At 54.0% G+C, this 20,786-nt stretch overlaps 1 protein-coding gene across 1 annotated transcript in view; it reads left to right on the forward strand.

Moving 5' to 3' along the window:
- RBBP8NL (RBBP8 N-terminal like) overlaps positions 1-14,501 on the forward strand; it is a 54,413-nt gene extending 39,912 nt beyond the window's left edge. Inside the window, exons 4-16 of the mRNA XM_014955780.1 lie at positions 422-563; positions 1,876-1,918; positions 2,416-2,511; positions 2,864-2,976; positions 4,049-4,121; positions 5,431-5,597; positions 6,099-6,181; positions 7,705-7,868; positions 9,164-9,959; positions 10,132-10,240; positions 11,697-11,758; positions 12,182-12,308; positions 13,560-14,501. Coding sequence (XP_014811266.1) covers positions 497-563; positions 1,876-1,918; positions 2,416-2,511; positions 2,864-2,976; positions 4,049-4,121; positions 5,431-5,597; positions 6,099-6,181; positions 7,705-7,868; positions 9,164-9,959; positions 10,132-10,240; positions 11,697-11,758; positions 12,182-12,308; positions 13,560-13,678 — 2,019 coding nt within the window. The 5' untranslated portion in view covers positions 422-496 and the 3' untranslated portion in view covers positions 13,679-14,501. The remainder of the gene's footprint in view (positions 1-421; positions 564-1,875; positions 1,919-2,415; positions 2,512-2,863; positions 2,977-4,048; positions 4,122-5,430; positions 5,598-6,098; positions 6,182-7,704; positions 7,869-9,163; positions 9,960-10,131; positions 10,241-11,696; positions 11,759-12,181; positions 12,309-13,559) is intronic.
- Positions 14,502-20,786: the final 6,285 nt, after the last annotated feature.

The raw sequence follows: 20,786 nt of genomic DNA on the forward strand, positions 1-20,786 counted from the left end.
GGAGCATCTCAGGACCCAGCAGAATATGGGTCCATCAGGCTCAAGCACCAAAGCTGCCGTGAGTTTTCCCATCATCCGTCCCCAGCAACGCGGTCCCAACACAAGCCCTGTGGTTCCTTCCTCAAGAAGGTGCCCTGCCCCGCTTCATCCCAGAGAAATGCAATTTTAACAGCTCAAAAAGCAAAAGAAAAGCCTGATTTTTCAGCCGGGCTTTCAGTTCTCCCATTTTCTGAGCCATCACTCTCCTCTTTGCCTGCGTGGACGAACGCCTCCCCGGCTGAGCCGCTTCGTGCCTGTCCGTGGTTTAACAAATGATTTCACTTTCTAGGTTTGGGCTTTGCCCTGTTTCTAAGACTTCACAAAACATCACATACGCAAGAAACTTCTCTTTTATCATCAGACTTTTTTGTTTCTGTTTTAGACTGAAACCTGAATAATTTGAAAGGAAAGGACCCCTCAGGCTGGAAGCAGCCCGGCGTGCGGCACAGCCCCGAACATGACCACGGAGAGTTTTGCAGAATTCCTGAATAAGCTGAAGGAAATCCATGAGAAAGAGGTCCAAGGTGAGGAGACACGAGAAGCCTCATTAAAAGCTGGCTGAGGTCCATTTCTTGGTAACCCCACCGTGACCCGTTTGGTTTGAATTAACCCAAAGGCAGGAGGTGTGGGTGCGGATGGGGGAGCTTTGGGAATTAGGGCTCAGATGCGGTGGCAGCATCACCCAGGGGGATGGATGGGGACACAGCCTGGCCCTCAGGGTACCACACCACCTGATGGCACCTTGGTGTGGTTTATCCATCTTATCCCAGTGGAGAACAGGGTTTACGGAGAAACTCAGTAACTTTCTGGGTGATGAGGAGGAGCAGAAGAGAGAGGGCATTTCTGCATCCGATATCCCTGGAGATATCCCACCTGCGGGAATCCCACTTGCTCCAAGCATTATTCACAGGGAATTTGGCTCCTTTCCTGCCGCTGCTGCCGTGGTCTGTGATAAAGGGGAATTGGGAGGTTTGCAGAGGTGACGTGCACCCGCTGGCATCTTCCCTGAGGGACAGGGATCGGAGCATATTTGGATACTGAGGGATCAAAGGGAAAATGGAAAGATGCAATAATCTATAGGACAGAAGCAGCAGGAGTATGAGGCTCTGATAAAGAAAACCTTGGAGTCAGGCTGGATAGTTTATTCCTCTAGGGAATAAATTATTCCTCAGGTCATACATTATTAAAATAAGAGCCATTAGGTTAAGCAACTGAATGCCAAATCCAATTGTTTTCCTATTAGAATAATTCCCAGTATCAATATTATGAACAAAACAACAGCGCTTTTGGAGGATTCTGACTTATGAATTCATTCTTCTCTTGTGTAATTTCAAGCCATGTGAGAGTTGGAGGAAACTGTTGAGCAATTTAAACCACATGTTTACATCTACTTTGCATAAAATGGATTTGACAAGATGTAACGTCTGCAGATCCATCAAGGAAAGCCGTTCCTGCTCAGCTGTAAATATCCTGCAAGATGCTTTACAGCCCTGAGAGTTATAAAATACTGCCCACCTGGGAAATGAGTGCAGTAACAAAAAATAAGTAGAAACAAAACTGAAACAGACTTTTTGGGGGTGGGAGGGAAAGGCAGACTCATTAAATAGTGGAAATACAAAATGTGCTTACGTTTTGCACAACTTGCCCAGCTCCGTTAAATTGTGCTATCGTTTAACATCAGAGAAGTGTTGTTCCTTCTGGGAAATAAGGCTTGTGAATTGATGAGGTTCAGGCGAAGCCAGACACCCTCCTGATGTTCTTATCATTGCGTTTTGTTTCTGAGGGCGGGGAGCTGGCAATAAACACCCACCTCTCTGTCTCTGCCCCCCATTCCAGGTCTGCAGAGCAAGCTGACGGAGCTGACGACGGAGAAGTGCCGGTGAGCAGAGCCGCGTCCGCCCTCCCTGTGCTGTGGTGACATTGTGCCCCTTCATTTTCAGCCCCCCCAGGCTCTCCCCCAAGGCTGCGGGGGTTAAAGAGCAGGGTTTGCCTTTTTGCCTCTGCCAGGTTGGTGACTTTAGCCGTGTAAACCCCCAGCACAGGCAGGGCACCGGGTGGTCCCAGCCCACCTCCAGTTTACCTTCCCACCAGCAAGTGATGCTCAAGCTGATGGGTCTTGCTCTCTTGGGAAGCAATAAAATGGGACAAAGCAGCCACCAACTCCAAGGGTGGGTGTCACAGGGCAGCGTTTGGGCTCTAACACATTTGTTTCCCCCCCCCAGCCACACAAGGAAAAGCCATTCAGCCTCACCAGCGGGAGCATCATGGTGGGCTCAGAGCAGACACCCTTCCCCTCGATGGGTCACTGTGGATAAAGGCACAGAATTGGGGGGGAATCTAATGACCCTCTTTTCCTCGTTCTGTTTCTTCCATTAGTGATGCTCAGAGAATTGAAGAGCTGTTTGCTAAAAATCACCAATTAAGGGAACAACAGAAGGTCCTCAAAGAAAATGTAAAGGTGTTAGAGAACAGGTAAGCTTTGTTTTTCACCAGGGGGTGTTGGGTGGCAGTGAGTGCACCCTCCAAGGGGCAGAGTTTGGGGTTTGCTGCCTTCCCAGAAGTGGGCTGTAGCACAGGAACCCCGATTTTGCTGCTGGGAGCACTGGGGGAGCCTGGGAACGTGCAGAGCTCTTCCAAGCTGCTGGTGGTGGGGCTGGATGTTGGGGGGGTGGCAGGACCAGGGCTGAGCTCCCCGGGTGATAACTCCTCTCACCGATTCTGGGCACTGGGCTGGATGCACACGCTTCTCCCCGGGGAGGGCAGGAGCTTATTTCCCCCGTGGGATCTGTATGTTAACAAGCTGCTGGCCATGGGTTCCCCCCAGGCTGCGAGCGGGTCTCTGCGACAGATGCATGGTCACCCAGGAGCTGGCAAAAAAGAAGCAGAACGAGTACGAGACCTCCCATTTCCAGAGCCTCCAGCACATCTTCATCCTCAGTACGTACCGCCGCCTGCTGTAAGCTCGGCTTGGGCTGGCTGAGTCTCTTTGCTCCATAATTCCATTCCTGGATATTTGGACTTGAGTCCTTCCAGTGACGGGGCACCCAAGAGGGGTTTGGGGATGGGGAGAAGGGAGGAAGCCAATGTGAGCGTGGGGGCTTTGAAAAATCAGATTAGAGCAGGACTGTGGATGGCAGCTCACGTCCTCCCCAGGCAGAGGTCACCGCTCACACGAAGCGGCAGAGCTGGGGGGGTCACAGCCCTCTGCACCTCCAGAAAAATGAGAGATGCTCACCCCAAGAGCAGCCCCGAGCTGGCCAGGCCCTGTCAGCTGCCTGGAAAAAAGAAAATAAAAAAAGAAAAGATGCATTTGGCACCGCAAAAGCAACACTCTGGCAAAGACAGGAAAGTCACAGCAGCAGCTCAGCACGGGTAGAGGGAAATCAAGCAACACGTGTGATGGATGTTCTCCCGAGCCTCTGGCAGAGCTCCCAGCACCGCTCAGGCTCGGGGTGTTTTTCCCTGGGGATCTGGCTGGCACAGGGAGGGTCGAGGAGGATAAAGGAGATAAGGTATTTTAGGGATTAGGAGGGAGGAAGAGGTGCCATGAGCCCTTGGTTTATCTCCCTCGTTATGCCATTGCTCCCTGAGTGCTGCTTTTGAGCAGGAGCCTGCCTGGGATCCCACCTGCTCATCCTTGCCATGGTGCCCACCTCCTGGGTGTCCACAGCTCCTCTGGTTTTCATCCAATCCCCCCTGAGACCCTCAGACTTCCCGCTAACACAGCACCTACTCCTCGGGGGCAGCCGTGACACTTGCAGGCAGGATGCTGGCTGTGTCCATCACACCGGGCTGCAGCCACCACCCCGTCTGGGTCACTCTCTCCCCCCGATCTGGATGGAGCAGATCCCAATCCTGACCAAACCTGAGTCAGAAAGTTGCTGCTCCCTTTTATCCCTTAGCCTCCAGCACCCCTAGTGCTGTTCTCTCCTCCTCCCCCGTGCACCCCAGGAGTATCCTCACTCTCCTGGGGACATCTGAACCCCTGGTACCGCTTGTGTCCCCGCAGCAAACGAGACGAACCGCCTGAGGGAAGAGAACAAAACTCTCAAGGAAGAACTGAAGAGACTCCGGAGCCTGGAGTAAGTGCCCTCCTGGGTTTCCTTCATTGCCAGGGGTGTTGGTAAGGACAGAGGTGTCCCCACAGCTGAGCAGGGCTACGTCCAGACCGTGGCACCCTCAGGGGTATTTTGGCATCTAATTCCTATGGCATCTAATACCCGATGGGGTGTTTTAGTACCTAATTCACATAGATGTTAGACACCTGTGGTGGTCTCTAAGTCCTTGTTGACTTTTTCTCACTCTCCTGTTCACCTGCATCCAAGGATTCAGTTTTTGGGGAGAGTATTGAGCACCCCCCATGGGGAACCTCTCATGGGAGGCAAAGCCCTGGGCCACTTGCCTTGGCCACAGACCTCAGCCTGGGCTTCCATGGCTTTTCTCCAGCAGCAGCTCCCCTCCTGCAGGAGCCAGAGAGGGTCTGCAGGAAGCAGGCTGTGTTTTGAGGGCAGGAGAGTGACACTTGAGGGACTGAGATGGGATTAAGGGGGAGAAGCGACCTGCACCAACAGGTTCCTATCCCAGCAGAGCGCTGCACTGGAAGCCAAGTAACCTGCCAGGCTGGCCAATATATACAAATCAGTTCATTCCTCAAGGGTTTAAAGTCCAGAGGAATTAGCACTGAGGGATTAGTTCAGAAATGTGTTTTCTTTGGAGCACAGAAGCACCATCCACTTAAAGAGAAACTCTCTCTTTTACTCCCTGATGCTCCCCAAGACCTGAGGGGTTTCAGAGCTGTAGGTTGGGCTGGGTTTGCTGAGCACCAAGCACTCCTGCTCTGCTCTTCCCTGAGCTGCTGGATGGGAATATTTCCAGCCAAACACCCATGTCTCAGCTTCAGGATCCAGCCAAGACTTTGTCCATGACATAAGTGTGGGTCTCCCAGACTCAATGGCTTCTTCATAGGGACCAAGAGCATCAGCCTCACCAAGGGGGACAGCCAGCACATCCCCATGCTGAATCCACCCCTACATCAGGCTGAAAGCCCAGCCAGGGAGGTTCAGGTTCTCACAGAGCTTTTGCAATAGCCGCAGTTGGGTTTTGGCTTACCCAACGTCGTGGCTTCCTGCGACGTTACCCACTGCCAAGTGGGGAAATCAGACCTTGAGCTGTCCTGCTGGCTCTGTCCCATGCTCCAGGCTGCAGCTGAGCTGGCGATAAGCTGCGATGGAAGGAGGTGGGTCTGAGGATCCGGTATATCCACATCCATATAGACATAAATATGTATATTTATATATCGGGCTCTAAAACTCAGAGCTCTCAGTACAGTGGCTCTCAAACCTTCTGTCTCCTGCCCCTTCTCCTTCAGTCATGTCTTTCTCCTCTCAACAGGGACAGGACAAAGCACCCAGGAGTCACCTCCAGAGAAAGCAGCTCCCCCCCAAGCTCCCCCTTGGCTCTGCTGTCCCCAGCGAGCAGGAGCGCCGGCACCGAGAAAGCAGCTCTCGAGGGAGCAGAGGAAGCCCACCACGATGTGCCAGCTCTGGAGCTGGGAGAAGGTGGGTGCTGCTGGCTTCCACCACCCTTGAGGGACCTGGGAATGGGAAGAGTGACAGAGCTGTGGTGCAAAGCTGCTCTGGGAAAGGGTCTGGAGAGCAAAGACCAAACTTTTGGCCGCTCAGATGGACATTGCCATATACAGAATATCTGCTGTGGGTCGGGAAATACATGTCCAGGCAGAAACACGCTGCTTTGTGTTAGAGCAAAGATGGTTTGGGTGCCCTCACTGCAGGACAAGTGCTGTGCAGGTGTGGACTCACCACCCATGTCATGCAGACACCATGTCATTGCTGTGCTGCCACCTACACATGCCATGGAGAGTACGTTCAACCAGGTGCTGGCTTGAGCCAGAGGGAAATTTTGGCTCAAAATCTTCAATAGGAGATAGTTGGTGCCAGCCAATGCCATCCTTGGGAGGCTGTGAGACCCCAGCCCACTGCAGGGCAGCCCATAATAGCTCTGCAGGACCATCACAGGGCCTGGTTGTGTCTTTTTTACAGAAAAGCCTGCAGGACACAGAAGCTCTCCAAGCAGCAGGACTTCCCCAGGCTCTGTCCTCCAAGAAGTCAGCCTGGCAGAAATGGTGAGTTGTCAGAGGTACCTGGTGTCCTCAGGCCTTCTCCCCACCACTGTGGTGATCTGAACTGGATCAAAAGATCTAGACTGGGATAGGGAATGAGCAGGAGGCACTTTGGGGGTGAAACAATTAGCCGGAGGTGGGTGGTTTGCCATTGCCAGAGCCAAGGAGGGCACCTATCCAATGCCAGATGCATCCCGTGCAGAAATTGCCCCTCACTGTGAGCAAAGCATCTGGAGTTTGGCACGTGCTCCTGTCCCCGCCGTGAGTGTGCCCATCTCTGTTTGCTCCTGTGTTTATCCTCCATGACAACACGTCTGGCATCCTTGAGTCCTCTGCCCATCGCTCTGGTTCCTCTCTCAGGCATCTTGCTGAGGAAAGCTCTGAGGAGTGCAGGCCCCATGGAGGTTGTGCTGTGTACAATCATTTCAGTACATCTTGCTGAGGAAAGCAAGCTCTGAGGAGTGAAGGCCCCGTGGAGGTTGTGCTGTGTACAATCATTTCAGTGTAGCTTATCCCGAGTTATATCCTCTCCATCATCTGGGCGAGCAAGAAGCTGGAGCATTGTGAGTGCTGGAAAGGCCTGGAGAAGATTTAAACTGTGGGAGTTGTGGCTACTGAGAACAAATACACCACAGCCACCCTGCCCAAGAGCATCGCAGATGTTCTCTCCATCTGCAGCATAATGAATAGTGGTATTTTCAGGAGAGCTGGTATTCAGTGGTTGCCCTTTTGGGCGTCGATGCAAGCCTGCCATGCCTTTAAAATGCAGAGAGTATGTGTCAGCCGAGGGATGCTGAGTGATATGGCGATACCGGGCACGGGGGATGAGACGGCAGGTCCTGGAGCCCCGTTCCTGGTCGTGGGAACCCAAGCCCACACACACACCCACTCAGGTGCTTCTGTTTTGGCACTGGCTCCACTTACCTGAACTCTGCAGAAAACTTGAAAGAGCAGGTGGAAAGGGGTTCTGGTTAAGACTGCAGGCAGGCTGTGGAGATAATTAATAGGGATGGCAGGAAGGGTTGGTGACATCTCCAGGTGGGCAGGGGAAAATCAAGTCAGAACATGTGGTGAGCCTTTCATGACAGCAGATGGAGGTGATGATGTCTCGGCCCCATGGCCAGGTTCTCCACTGGAAATACACCCATCCAACCAGTGGGAGCTTGCATGAATAAAGTCTGCTTGCCGGGAGCTTGCATGAATAAAGTCTGTTGGCCCAACTAGGGGTCAGGGGTTTCACAGGGTCTTATCTTGGTTAAACCACCGAATTGTGGCTTAACTTGAGGGGAGGCACAAGATGTGAGCTACCAATCAGTGCAGGCAGAAAATGCAGAATGCTGTAGATTCCGCTACAAAGAGAAAATTTCCTGGGAAAACCAACAAAGATGGGGTTGAGCTGTTGATCAGAAATGTGCCAAGCAGAGCTCTTGGGAGCCGTCTGTCCTGTTCCTGCTCCATCTCTGCTTGGGGGGCTCCAGGGGTGCACAGCAGAACAGCTGATCCAGACTTTCTCTCCTCTACCACAGGCATCCCAGAGGATCTCCAACCAGCTGCACGGAACCATTGCCCTGGTGAGACCTGGCTCCAGACCCTGCCTCTTGGAAAAAAGTCCTTCAGGGGCTGCAGTGTCCCCACCGGCACGGAAGACCCCTCTCCCACCGGAGCGCGAGCACAGCCCCATCCTTGAGGCGTGAGTTACCTCCTTGTGGGTCACGGTGTGGGCCTGATCCATGGTCCATTGAGCTGTCCCACAGGGCAGACCGTGAGGAGATGGCTGGTATTTGCTGTACCTGCCCACCTTCTTCTTCAGGCTTCTCCCACAGCCTTGGGGTTGGGGGGATCGCCCAGTTTACACCAGCAAAAAATGCCTGGAATCCAGCCCAACGAGATCAGCCTCTGGTTCCTCCAGCTCGGCAGACAGTGCCATGGAGCAAACCAGGTGCCCCCACCTCCAGCTGGGAGCAGAAGAACTTGCCCCACGGGAGGCAGCAATTCCTGTTCCTCCTTATCTATTCTAATGGGCTTTTCTGCCGGGCTCAGCACTTCCCTGAGCTTATCCTCCCCATGGTTTCAGAAGCACAGAGGCTGAGCAAAGCCAGTGAGTTCACTCATAGAGACAGCGAGTTTCCCAGAGTGGGAGTAGATCTGCTGAGCATTCCCAGGAAAAGCTCACGCACATGGAAGCTGCCAAATCACCAGTGACAGCAGGGACTTGGGTTTGCAGGGCAGGTTCATGCACCGTGCCAACCTTCTCAGCATGATTGTGAAAATCATAGAATCATAGAATGGTTAGAGTTGGAAGGGACCTTGAAGATTGTCCAGTTCCACCCCCCTGCCCTGGGTAGGGACACTTCCCACCAGACCAGGTTGCTCAAAGCCCCATCCAACCTGGCCTTGGACCCCTCCAGGGACGGGGCATCTAAAGCTTCTCTGGGCAACCTGGGCCAGGCTCTCACTGCTCTCACAGTGAAGAATTTCTTCCCGAGATCTCATCTAAATCTCCCCTCTTCCAGTTTAAAAATCTCCTGTTGAGTGAGAGTAGGAGAGGGTGGGCTGTTCCTCTGTCCTGGAGGTCTTCAAACCCACCAAGGCACTAAGAAATGGGGGTAGTTAGGATGTTTCTGGCTGCAAGGCATGGTTTGACAAGTGATTTCTCAGCAGCAGTGCTGATGTGAGCGGTCACCATGTCCCCTGACTCGCTCAGCCTCCTGCCTGGAGCTGTCATGGCCCTGGGACAGGAGGTGGATGGTGGGATGGGGATGGTTTCCTGAGGTTTGCAGGGACCCACTGCCGGCTGCCTGACCCCCACGGCCACCAGGACCCTCCTTCCCAGCACAGCACCCAAAGATAAACATGGTGCATGGGCCAAGAGCTGAAACAGGGTGCAGATAGGGCAGGAGAGACCACGCACACCACCTGCAGGAGAGGGGAAATCCCAAGAAAATTCTCTAATTAATGTGATTATTTTTTGCCTGCTCCTTATAGCTACTTAACAGCGGGCAAACCGGACTCCCCCAAGGTTGCTCCATCCTACGAAAACCTAAAACTGACGGCCCGGAGGGAGCAGCTCTGCCTCCTGCACAAACACCTCTCCCTGCACCAGCTGGGGCTGGCGACCAGCTGTGCCTCGGCCGAGCGGGACGGCGGCAGCTTCTCCAGCCCCTTGCTGAGGGCCAAGGACACCGACGGCAGGACACGGCCCCGCGAGGGCTGGGAAGATGGTGCAGCCTTGCTGAAGCTCCCCACCGCCATGGTCTACATGAGGGATCAGCACCTGGAGGAGAAGCTGCAGCTCCTCAAGCAGAGGGAGAGGCTGCAGCATTTCCTCCTGCAGCGGTGCCAGCCGGGCCAGCGGGCAGATGGAGACCCAAAACCCGTGCCCAAGGAGAGGCCGCTCTCCCCGTGGGCGAGCATCACGCCGGGATGCAAGGAGGAACGGTCCTTCCTGGAGGATGCCGTGGATGGGAAGGAGGAGAAGCAGCTCTGGCTGAGCCAGGACATCTCTGAGCTGCGAGAAAGGGTGAAGGCGGCAAGGGACGATGGAGCAGACACACCACTGGATCTCTCAGACTCCGGCCGTGGCAGGGAAACGGGCTGGCAGAGCCGCCGGGAGCTGCGGGGGGGGAGTAGCCCCGGGGAGAGCCCCGCTTTGCCCGTCACCCCCAGGAGACACGGGGCAGAGCAGGACGGTTTGTGCTTCCACTACCGCTGGCCCAATGCCACCCGGGCACTGCCTGGTGCTGCCGAGGAGGAGGAAGAGGAGGAGGAGGATGCAGCTGTGGTGAGTACAGCTTATGTTGGCATCAACCATGGCCCCTTCCCCTCCCCAGGGGGTCCGGCACCGTGATGACCACCATGCTCAACCCCACGGGTGTCACAGCCATCACGTAGGGGCTGGGCACAGCCCTCTCCTGCCTGGTGAAGGCAGCATTTGTGCTCCCTCTCTCCCACAGCTCGCTCTCCCACGGGCACATCCGACAAAGAACTCCACGCCAAGTGACCCAGAGGCCCTTCCAGAGACGGGGGTGAGAGTGGCTGCCAGCGCCCAGAAGGGAGAAGCAGGTAAAAAGCCCCAGGCAAAGGTGACATTTGAGAAGGCAAGAGCAAAAGGTACATTTCTGTGAAGGTGTCTCACAGCCGGGAGCTCTCTGTGCCGGGCTCTGCAGGCACCTGCAGCCCCCACCGATAACCAGCACGGGACACCCTTCCTGGGACCCAGGCTCCCAGCTCTTTTGGGTGATTGGGGGAACTTTGGGTTTCACATTTCCATCCTTGAAGGCTCCGTTTTAGCCTTAGGGATGCCCAAAATTCCGGCTCAGTTTCTATAGGGAGAAAATAACCCTGGCTGTTCTGGAGAAGAGCCTGGTATCTCTGCCCAGCACAGCACAGGAGCCACCCTGGGGTGCCCTTGCCTGTAGAGCCCCCTGCCCTCAGCTGCTGGGTGGCACCAGGTTCTCCAGGAGCTAAAGAGCTCAGTTCCCATTAGCAAAACCCACTCCAGGGTGAGCCCTGACAAGACAACGTTGCTGCTCCAGCATTATCCACCCCTCTCAGGGAAGCAGAAGCTCAGAAGTCCCCTCAGCAGAGGTGGAGGAAAATGCAAGAGGTGTTGCAGGACTAAAACCATGGAAAAACCATGGAATGGATGGAAAAACCATCCCTGTCTGTGCTCCAAAGCGTGCCCTGTGCTGGAACAGCACGTAGGGCTGAGCATGGAGAGAGGGATGTGGGTACCTGCAGCAGGTAGGACAGGATGCTCTCCTCCCTTTCCCTCCTCCACCCCCTGTCAAAGCCTTTTCCACCCCCAAATCCAGCAGTGCCCTTAGTGTGGGGACACGCAGTGCTTTCTCCCTGCCCCAGCGCCGCGGGCCGTGGGCGGCAGGTTGGGTGGGAGCCATGGGGCAGCAGCCATGGGGAGCAGAGCGGGAAGCACGTCTCCCAGAGCAGCTCCGTACCAGCCTTACTGGCTCAGCCAGAAAGTTGAGCTCACCTGGATTAGTCGGTCTGGGCGTGTCGGAGCGGTTTGGGAACACTCTGCCCAGCAGGATTTTGCACGGTGGAAAGAAAAAAAAAAAAAAGAAAAGGTGGGGGGGGAGGTCCTCTGTGATTTACATGCTAAGGAGATACCATCACAGCAGAAGAATTTCAGCTGATTACATTCTGGGTGTGGGAATACAGGACTTTCTTCAGTTCTCACCTTCAGGTTGACACAAAGCCCAGGAAATGACACACAAATAATTCTGCACTTTCTAGTGAACCTTAACCCGTGGAGGGATAAAGTGAAGATGGGATCAGACCACGTGCCTGAAAGTGGCACCATCTGCTCTCCCACCTGGGCAGGGACACCAAGGGAGACTGCCCCACCACAGTCCCTGCCCCCTGGACCAGGGTCTCAGGGGCAGAGACGTGGTACTGAGATCCTGGGATGTCCCTGGCCCTCAGAGAAAGGCTCTGCATCTGCTCCTCAGCTTGTCAGGCCCCCACAAGCCAAAAAAACCTTCTTTTTGTGTTTCTTTAGATGACGATGATGCTGAGTCTGGGAAGCAGGAATCCGATGAGCCAGACACAACGGACAGCGAGGTTTGTTCGCTCTCCTCAGCCCACGAGCTCGGGCTGTTGGGTCCAAGAGGCACAAGACGGGTTGTCCCTGCCCGAGCTCACTCCGGGAGGTGATGGCTCTTCCTCCACGAGGTGCCAAACCCCATTCCCACACTGTTACCCAACTTGTTGCTGAGGGATAGAGATACCACTCTTTTCAGCGAGTCAAGAGGGTCTGTGAACAGCAGCATTTGTCATCACCCCATAGCAATGGCCACAAAGGTCCCCAGCAAGGCACGGGGCCATCAGTGGTTATTTTTTTGGTTGGTTGGTTGGTTGGTTTTTTGGGTTTTTTTTTATGTGGTTGGACTCGATGATATCAGAGGTCCCTTCCAACCACTAAGATTCTGTGATTCTGTGAAAGTGGGGTAGTTTGTAGACTGACCACTCTTCTCGTTGGTGTAGGTGGCTGCCCCCTATGAAGATGATATCCTGCCAGAAGGCCAGGCTGACGGGAAATATTTTTGCACCAAAGACAAAGCTCACGTGCTGCAGAAGAAGAGAAAGAGAGGACAGGATCCCTGGACGAAAGGTAGGGAGGGAGGAGTTCCCTCAGGGCTCCAACTGCTGCTGCTTCCCAAGGGGATCCTGGAGAAACACCCGAGGGCAGCGGCCACCTTCCCTGCGGCGGGGAGGAGGCTTCTCCTCTGCCAAGTGCATGCCACGCTGCAAACAAGGGTTTGCCCGAGGTGATGCAGTGGAGTCTTTCCTTTCCCCGAGATAAGACACGTTGTGCTGTGTTTTGGCAACGCATCTCCAGGCAGAGGAGCCCCTGGTCATGGTGGTGTGGCCAGGAGTGGCAGGGTGGCCAGGAGAGCACTCCCCGGCGCCTAAGCTAACAGGGCTAAGTCCCTCGTGTTTGTTTAGCCTCTCGGGGAGGTGGGGACTGGAGAAGGCCAAATTCCCAGGGGTGAGTCACTGCCGTCCAGAGAAAGGCTCCTGCCCGCAATGTTGATCTCCCGGTGTGGCTGCGGAGGTTTCCCTGCCGCCAGAGGAATGTGTTGTACCCCTGTTCCCTGCAGGTGGAAGGGCAGAAAACGGCTCCTGATAAGGGTGAGGACAAGCCAGTGTGGCTGTCAGGCCTTAAAAAGGGCTCTGTCAGAAATACCCCGCTACCAACCCCCCGTGTGCTGGTGGTAAAGTCAGGGAAACGTCAACCCAGTTACAGAAGCAGAGAGGGCTGTTGGTTAAGCGTGAAGGGAGCTGGTTTAACCGGCAAGTGCTGCCCCTTGCTCTGTGCCTTCAGAGGTGCTCGCTCAGGGAACACCACCACGGCTCAGCCAGAAGAGGATTTGCTCTACAAAACCAGCCGCTGGGAGCAACTGGGGGGGAAAGCCACCCTGTGCTCCCCAGGGTGGGCACCATCCCACCCTCCAGGACTGGATGGGGACGTCCCGAGTGAGGGCTGGATGGAGTTGTGGCAGGAATGGGGTGATGGAGAGGCATAGCCCCTCTCTCAGCGTGGGGTGTGTGCCAAGTGCCCCACTGGAAGGGGGGGAAATCCAAGAAATGCCTCCCACCGGGCTGGGTACCCTCTCGGGCACGCTCCTGCACCGGGTCGGTTCTTCTGCTTCACATGTTGTTTCTGCTCCCAGAGTCACAAGAGCAGCCTTCCCCGGGTACCCACGTGTCTCACGTGTGAGAGGGGTGTCTCTTCACCCTTCCTTTGATGAGCTTTGCTTCCCCCTGTGCTGTCCCCGTTGTGGGACGAGGCCACACTGACCTTGTACATGTAAAACCATCACCCTGTGCTTAACTCCTGCCATCACCGCGCTGTCCACAGGAGCAAAGAAGTCAATGAGAGGAAGAAAGAAAGTCAAGGTGGAGCCGTGCTCAGCGGGGACCACGAAGGAGCCAGAGAACTGCTCCCCTTCCCACAAGGATGCCTGCGAGGAGAGCTGACAGCAGGGCAGGATGAGAAGCAACACAGATGCTGCAGAGCAGAGGAGAGGGCTTGGAGAGCTCAGCATCCTCAGCATCCCTCCCGTGCTGGGAGAGTGACTCCTCCTGCCTGGACCAGGCAGTGGGGAATTCATAAGGACTCGTTCCTGACTACAGCACCCTGAAAGTCCTCACCAGGTGCCAGGGACAAGGAAGAGCCATGGAGGGGATACCTGGAGCAGCCAGGTCACCGCTGGTGGAGCAGCGCGTTCGGTGACCCCCAGTCCTGCGCCGGAGCAGACCCTCGGGCTGGTGCTTGGAGGAGGAGATGACCTCTTTACAGCACTCACCCTGGGTCAGGACCACCTTGGGATTTCCTGCAAGGAGAACAGACTGCCCAGACCCTGTGTTCGATGTCCTGGTGGGTGGCCAAAGAGTGGTGACCATGCTGAGCACCCCGGGGTGCCGTGCACGAGCCCACGTTGATTAAATCCCTACCCAGGTTTCATCCATGTGTGGATTTTGTTTGACCTGGAGAAAGCCCATGGTTTTCTTGTTAAGTGAGGAGTGGGCAGGTGGGACTTGTCCCTGGAGAAGAGCTCGGGAAGGGGGGGTTTGCCTGCTGCCTGTCCCCAGGGTGTCCCAGTGTGTGACACCCCGCTGTGGCTCACAGCAGAGCACCAGCTCAGTGGTTCACGCTGACCCTGACAGGATGGCCAGGAGCTTGTTTTCACCCGGATAAACTGTTCTGAAACCATTTTTTTTCTGATGTGTTAAGCAAGGGCAGGTTTTCCTTCAGCACCAAGTGACCCCGAAAAACAGAGCGAGGGTTGACAGGTTGGAGTCGCGGCAGGAATTTGTATCTCACGTGCCCTGCTGGGGCAACTGCTTTTTAAAAAGACCCCATCCAGAAAAAAAAAAAAAAAAAAAAAAAAAAAAAGAGAAGTAGTTGTGGAAATGTAATCCCATAAAGAGGCCCCTCAGGCTGCAGGGAGGCAGCCTGGGATCAGGAGAACTGAAGCAGGGAGGGAACTTTTACACCACTATAAAATAATCCTCTCCCTGTGACGATCCCTTGATAAGCAAAACGTGCAGAAGGCCTGCCAAAAATAACGAATTCTTCGATTTCTTTTTTTTTCCACAGAGATTTTTTCTTTTTAATCTCCCATTGCACAAGACCACTGGAGAATTCACCTTCATTTATTGGACTTTTATTTTCTTTTATGTTGCTTCTTGCCTTTTTCCAGCAGGCGTTTCCAGCTGACGCCCTGTACCTCCGTGCGGGATGTTTGTGGGGCTGGTGGGGACACATATCTCATAGTTAGGGCAATCCCATAACTATAAAAGCAAAAAATACTTTTGTCAGCTCTGTGCAAAGTGCTGAAGTGAAATAAACTTTATACTCTGCCCTTGGTCCAGCCCTGGAAACTCTGCTCCTGCCCAGCTCCTGGCTTGCTCTTACCCCCCCACCACCACGTTGCAGAAACACAGATAATTGCTGAAGTCCATTAATTCTCGTAATTATGCTCATCAAGTCCTTTGTTCTTTGATTTGGTGGTACGTGGGCAGCCTCAGAGTTGAGCTGTTCTGCTGTAAGGAAGGGACCTGAGACCCACGAGGAGCCCTGGAGCTCAGCAGAGGTTTTCCAGGGGGGGGTTCGGTCCTGCCGGAGGTAAGGGGTTTGGGGGACACCCCGGGCTGGTCCTGTGTCCCCGAGAGCAGGGCAACCACTGAACAACTTCCCTGGAGTTTGGCTAACGACTCCAGGGGGCATCTCTGCACCAGACCCAGCCATCTGTGCTTTGCTTTTTTTTTTTTTCAGACTTAAACCATTTTTTGTTGCCCTATTCCCGTTCAGCACCACAAGGACCATTTCACAGAACGATCTCCAAAAAGCCACTGAAACTGCCCTTGGAATGACAAGGCAGAGAGCAATAAAGCAGAAGAGAAGCCATTCTGTGAACAGATCAGTCCTCCTGGGAGGGCTGGCAGCTCACGTTTGTTTTGTTCAGGCAAATTATAGCCCTGATGTCATCAGTGAGGCGATGCAGGTGGGACGGGATGGCTGCTGAACTGGTTTCCCGGAGGAAGGGGCTCAGAGCACGGCTTGGGTTGGCTCCGGTCAGGGGCTGGACTTGAAATCACACACAAATCAGAAAGAGCAATGGTATAAGCATTTCTGTTCACTTTTAGTCCCTCCAAAATAGCAACAACCGGCTGCCTTATTGCCTGTTATGCAAAACAGCTCCAATAACAGACCATCACAAATCTTTTCCTTCCTGATCCTTAAGCACCTGTAGGTTCTGAACCATCCTGACCGCACAGACCCCCCCAGTCCTCCTTCTGCATCAGCCTCCCACCAAACCCAGCAATAAACTGACATTTTCAGGTACTCTCCAGACTTGATTTCATAAGAAAAAAGTTGGTGCAAGTCTGGCTGTGGGTATAAATCTCCATCCTGGGGGAAAAAAAAAAATAAATTGCTAGGGTACGAAGTTTCCTCTGTTGTGTGTGGAGCAGAGCCGGTGCTGGGCAGGGAAGGAGGAACTCCAAGGAGCTCAAAGCAGAAGGGAAATGTGCTGGGGATGCAGCTGGCTACGATGCAGGAACCAAAAGCACCAAAAATAGAGAAATGCACATCAGATTCTTCCCCCTTACAACCTCCTGCTGTGATATTGCCTCTATGGCAATAGGGATTGGGAAGGTGACTCAATTCATGCCCTTTTCATGAGACCGAGCACCACCTTCTCTGTGGTGAAATGCTTCTAACCGAGGTCTGATCAGTCAGTAATGCCCATTTATAGCGCTGCCTTTGGAAACACGGCTTCACCCATCAGTTTGTCCCAGGAAAACTCATTCCAGGCATGACTGAAGCCTTGCTTCAGTCCCGTTTGGGGGATTGGAGCGGGCTGGGCATTTCGTGTAGGTCCTTCCCAAGGTCAGACGTGCCCTGCACCCGTGGGAAAAGGCAGCATCAGCTGGGCGGTCCCGTGCACAGCTCTGGGGTGGCAGCGGGGGCTCGAGGGGACAGGGACAACTCAGGTGTCCAGCACAGGGCACGAGGGCACGGCTTTACCCTTTTGGAAGGAGGCTGTGCAGTCCTGGGTGGGTTCAGCAAGTCCAGTCTGCAGTGGTGGCTCTTGGAAGGGAGAGACCCTGTGTGTTCCTCTGCTCCTTTCTCTCGAGCAAAGTTTATCGTAGGAATTTTTGAGCCAAAGTGCATGTTCCTCCCACATCCCTGGGGCATCACGGCTTTTTGCTCTGCCTTCAACATTGCCATCAGCCCTTCGAGAGTTCCCCAGCCCTGGGAGAACTGTGCTGCTCCCCCGGCTCTTACCAAACTCACAGCTGGATGTTCTCATCTCTGGTGGGACTTCTCCAGAAAACACATTTTACAAGATCCTCCCGTGAGAATTATTGATCTATTAATAACAGCACGTAGTGCAGCGCCACGTGGGGCAGGGGAGAGAGGGTCTGACTCCTCCATTCACAAATCCTCACACAAATAAATACTACCTACATTTCTCCCGACGGGAGCACACGGCCCTCCCGAGCGCAGGACTACGTGATTAAACCCATCAGCCCCCTGTTTTTTAAATCCTCAGTGTCACGCAGGAGGGCCTGAGTCATTTTCCAAGGCGCAGAGTTATCAGCACAGAGGTCTGCTGGCAGCCTTTGCCTCCCGGGGCTCAGCATGTTCTTCTGCTTTAAGTAGGAATCTGCAGGATTGCGTCACTCGGGAATCCGGGGGACCCGGCCACTCTGCTCCAGCACGGCCAGGAGAAAGCAGGACTCCCAGCTGGAATCAACTGGAGGCAGGTGAAAACCATTGCAGCTCACTTGGCTAAGGTACTGGTGGGGCCAACAGCCTGAAGTCAAACCCAGCTGGAGGGTTTGGGAGGCAGGAGGTGGGCATTGGAGATGGACGTGGCAGTGGGGAGCTGGAGTGGTCCAACTCCAACAACCAGAGGGCAGTGAGGGAAGGTTTCATCGTTTCTTACAGACAAAACATGGAGGGAATGATATTTCTGGGCATTTTCTGAGATATACTAAATAGGAGGGGAAAGATGAGCTCAGGAGAATGCACAGTCCCAAACCCACACTGGCTGGTCTTTAGATGATGTGGGGAGCGTGAAGTTTAGCTCCAAAGTCCCCCTGGGTGTGTGGATGTAAGGAGAGGGTTTAAAAGGGATGAACTGTGATAGGATCCTGGGGACAAGGTCCTTGGATTAGAGCCTGTTCAGGAGAGAGGAGACAATAAGCTCTGGATGCACATTGCACTTACACATCCTCCTCCCAGGCTTCCAGAGACCCCCCTGGTGCCCCAGGAGGGCTCTTGGATCCCCCTCCACACCCCGCTCAGGCTGGAAAAATGTGCCCAGAGATTTCTGGTGCCTTATCTCAAGACTAGCAGTTCCTCCAACTGGAAGGCTGTTCTTTCTTCTGGTTCCCAGCCTAAATATATTCATGACCTGTTTATCTTTCCTTGATTTTGGGCCATGATTTTGCAAAAAATATAACACCCAGCCCACATATGTACTTTAAAATGCTGTCTCATATCAGATGCTTAGACCAAATCCTGCAGTTCTTGCATGTAGAAAAATCCTGGTGACTTTGGTAACTCCACTCCCCAAATAATATTGGAATAAGGGCTCAGAGGCTTGGCCGGCCCCACACCAGCTCCTTATTCCAGCGACCCCCGGCAGCTCAGACGTACCCACACAGCCCAGGGCTTCCTTTAAGGTAGAGCAGGAGCTCCAGGAGCAAAATGGGCATGAGTTGAGTATTGGGGGTTCAGAGTCACGCTTCACATCTGTGCGATAACCCTGTTATAAACACAAAACTACCTCCCCTTTGGCCAGGGGGGGTTCAGCGGTTAATATTGGAGCATGCTTCAACCCAAAATATGAAGCCCTGGGATGAGTCCAGCCTTTCTCCCAAACAGCATCCCTGGGTATGAATTGGGAGCATCTCCAGCCAAAATGGAGATCGGGCTCCCCCCACATCATCCCCCCGCTGCGGCGATTCCCTCGTTGCAGGGAAGAGGGAGGAAAGTTTTCTTGGGGTTGTACCCGTCGCTGATGCTGATGGGGCACCCATCTGTTTGAGGGGGGGTTCCTGGAAGCACAGCACCGTGCCCCCTGCTCTCCCACACCAGGAGCTCGTTGGTGAGGCAGACACAGATGAAGGCTCCCCAGCGGTAACGGCAGCGACGCTCGCTCCGCTAAATTCGGCTTTGAAGTCATCAAGCCACTAAGCTCTGGAGGCTGCCTCCTCTCTGCTTCACCCTGCGCTGACTCAGTGGGACGATTTACATCCTACAGCTGTTTTTGCAAGGAAAGAATGAGAAAAGAAAAACCCCAACTATTTATTTTTAAAAATCCAATCTTGGGTTCTAGAGAATTGTTTGAACAAGCCCAGCTAGGTTTCCATGCCCATTTATCCCTTGGCTAATATGATGAGCTTGCCAGCAGGAAGGATTTTAATTCCTTTTTATCCCAAATTATTTTTGCCGCAGCTGTGATATGAGATGACTCTGCCAAATAATTTAGGCTCAAAATCTGACCTAGATTGAATAGCATAAGATACTGAGGATGTTCCTGGGATTTTGAAGGGAGAGTTTAGATTTCACTGTAGGCTTTTTGATGGAAGCCTACAAGAAAACATCGTTCTATGTTTCCTATCCTAATCCTATTATTATCAAACACTATTAATGCTGTAAGACAAGTGTTGCTGTCCCACTTGCACCAGTATACAAAAAAAAGAACCTTATGAAACAGCCATATGAGAAGCTGTAGAACCTGTATGTGTTTTATAGGCCAGTTTCAAAATCTATCTTTTATTCAGCGCCCATGTTTCAGGTCATATCATCAGGCATCGGTTTGATGGCTGGAATAAACTGCAAGCAATATTAAGAGTTGTCACATCACTGCTTTGAACATACTTGGCAAAAGCATTTACCATTCAAAGGGTCCTGCGTTTCGAATATATTAACACCCGCTTAATTGTAAACTTCTCAGTAGCCCCTCGTTAATGGCAAATTTGGTCCGATATGTCCGTGTCTGCGGGCAATATCCCACTTGGGAGCACAGGCTGCTCTGGACCCTGTGAGGTGGGAAGCCCAGGAGTCTGCAAGGACCATTTCGGATTCAGAGGAACCCAGAGGCCACCAGCACCCACAGCCTGGTCCTCTCAGCACCTCCTCTGCCAGGCCCAGCACATCAGCGTCCCCCGGGGAGGGCAGGAAGGGCAGAGCTCTCTCACTTGGCAGGGGGTCAGAGCATCATCCCGGGATGTGGGAGACATGGGGGATGTGGGAGACATGGGGGATGTGGGAGACATGGGGGATGTGGGAGACATGGGGGATGTGGGAGACATGGGGGATGTGGGAGACATGGGGGATGTGGGAGACATGGGGGATGTGGGAGACATGGGGGATGTGGGAGACATGGGGGATGTGGGAGACATGGGGGATGTGGGAGACATGGGTTCCAGCGCCGTGGGGGCATGTTTATTCCGTGCAGTATAAACACACCAGCCTGGGAAGCTGCAGTGCTGCGCTGAAACGCCTTGACTCACTTCGTGGAGATAAATACCAAGTTTCTGCTCTCCTAGACCCGGGTCTGCCCTGCCCATATACGGCCCGTGGTCGGTGCTGCCTCGGCTTTGCTTGAGGAGCTGGGAGCTGTGGGGATCCATCCTTCTGCGTGGGTTTTGGGGGCTGCTGGTGAGTCTCAGGGCCGTGCACGGGTATCCATGCCCTGCACGGGGACCTGCACCCTTGGGGCCAGGAGGTTGGGGTCCCCCCCAGCCCCACAAGCCTAAGGGCCAGGTTCCGGGCTGCTGGGCTGGAGCAAGAGGAGCAACCACCATCGTCTGCTTTGACAGGAACCATCTGATGCGCAGAGACGCCCACCGATGGTTTTAGCAGATGTGTCCTCCCTGCCTGCGGGAAGGGCAGGAGACCTTGGGAACGGGTGACCTCCAGAGCGGGTGGGGAGATTTTAAAAAATCATACAAAGGGACACAGCGGCTGTTTGTGCAGAGACACGGTGGGTGCTCGGGTGGGGACACGGTGGGTGGTTGCGTGGGGACACGGTGGGTGCTGGCGCGGGGTGGTGGTTGGTGG

This window comes from Calidris pugnax, unplaced genomic scaffold (genome assembly GCF_001431845.1).
Source record: "Calidris pugnax isolate Ruff unplaced genomic scaffold, ASM143184v1 scaffold50, whole genome shotgun sequence".
Lineage (NCBI taxonomy): Eukaryota > Metazoa > Chordata > Aves > Charadriiformes > Scolopacidae > Calidris > Calidris pugnax.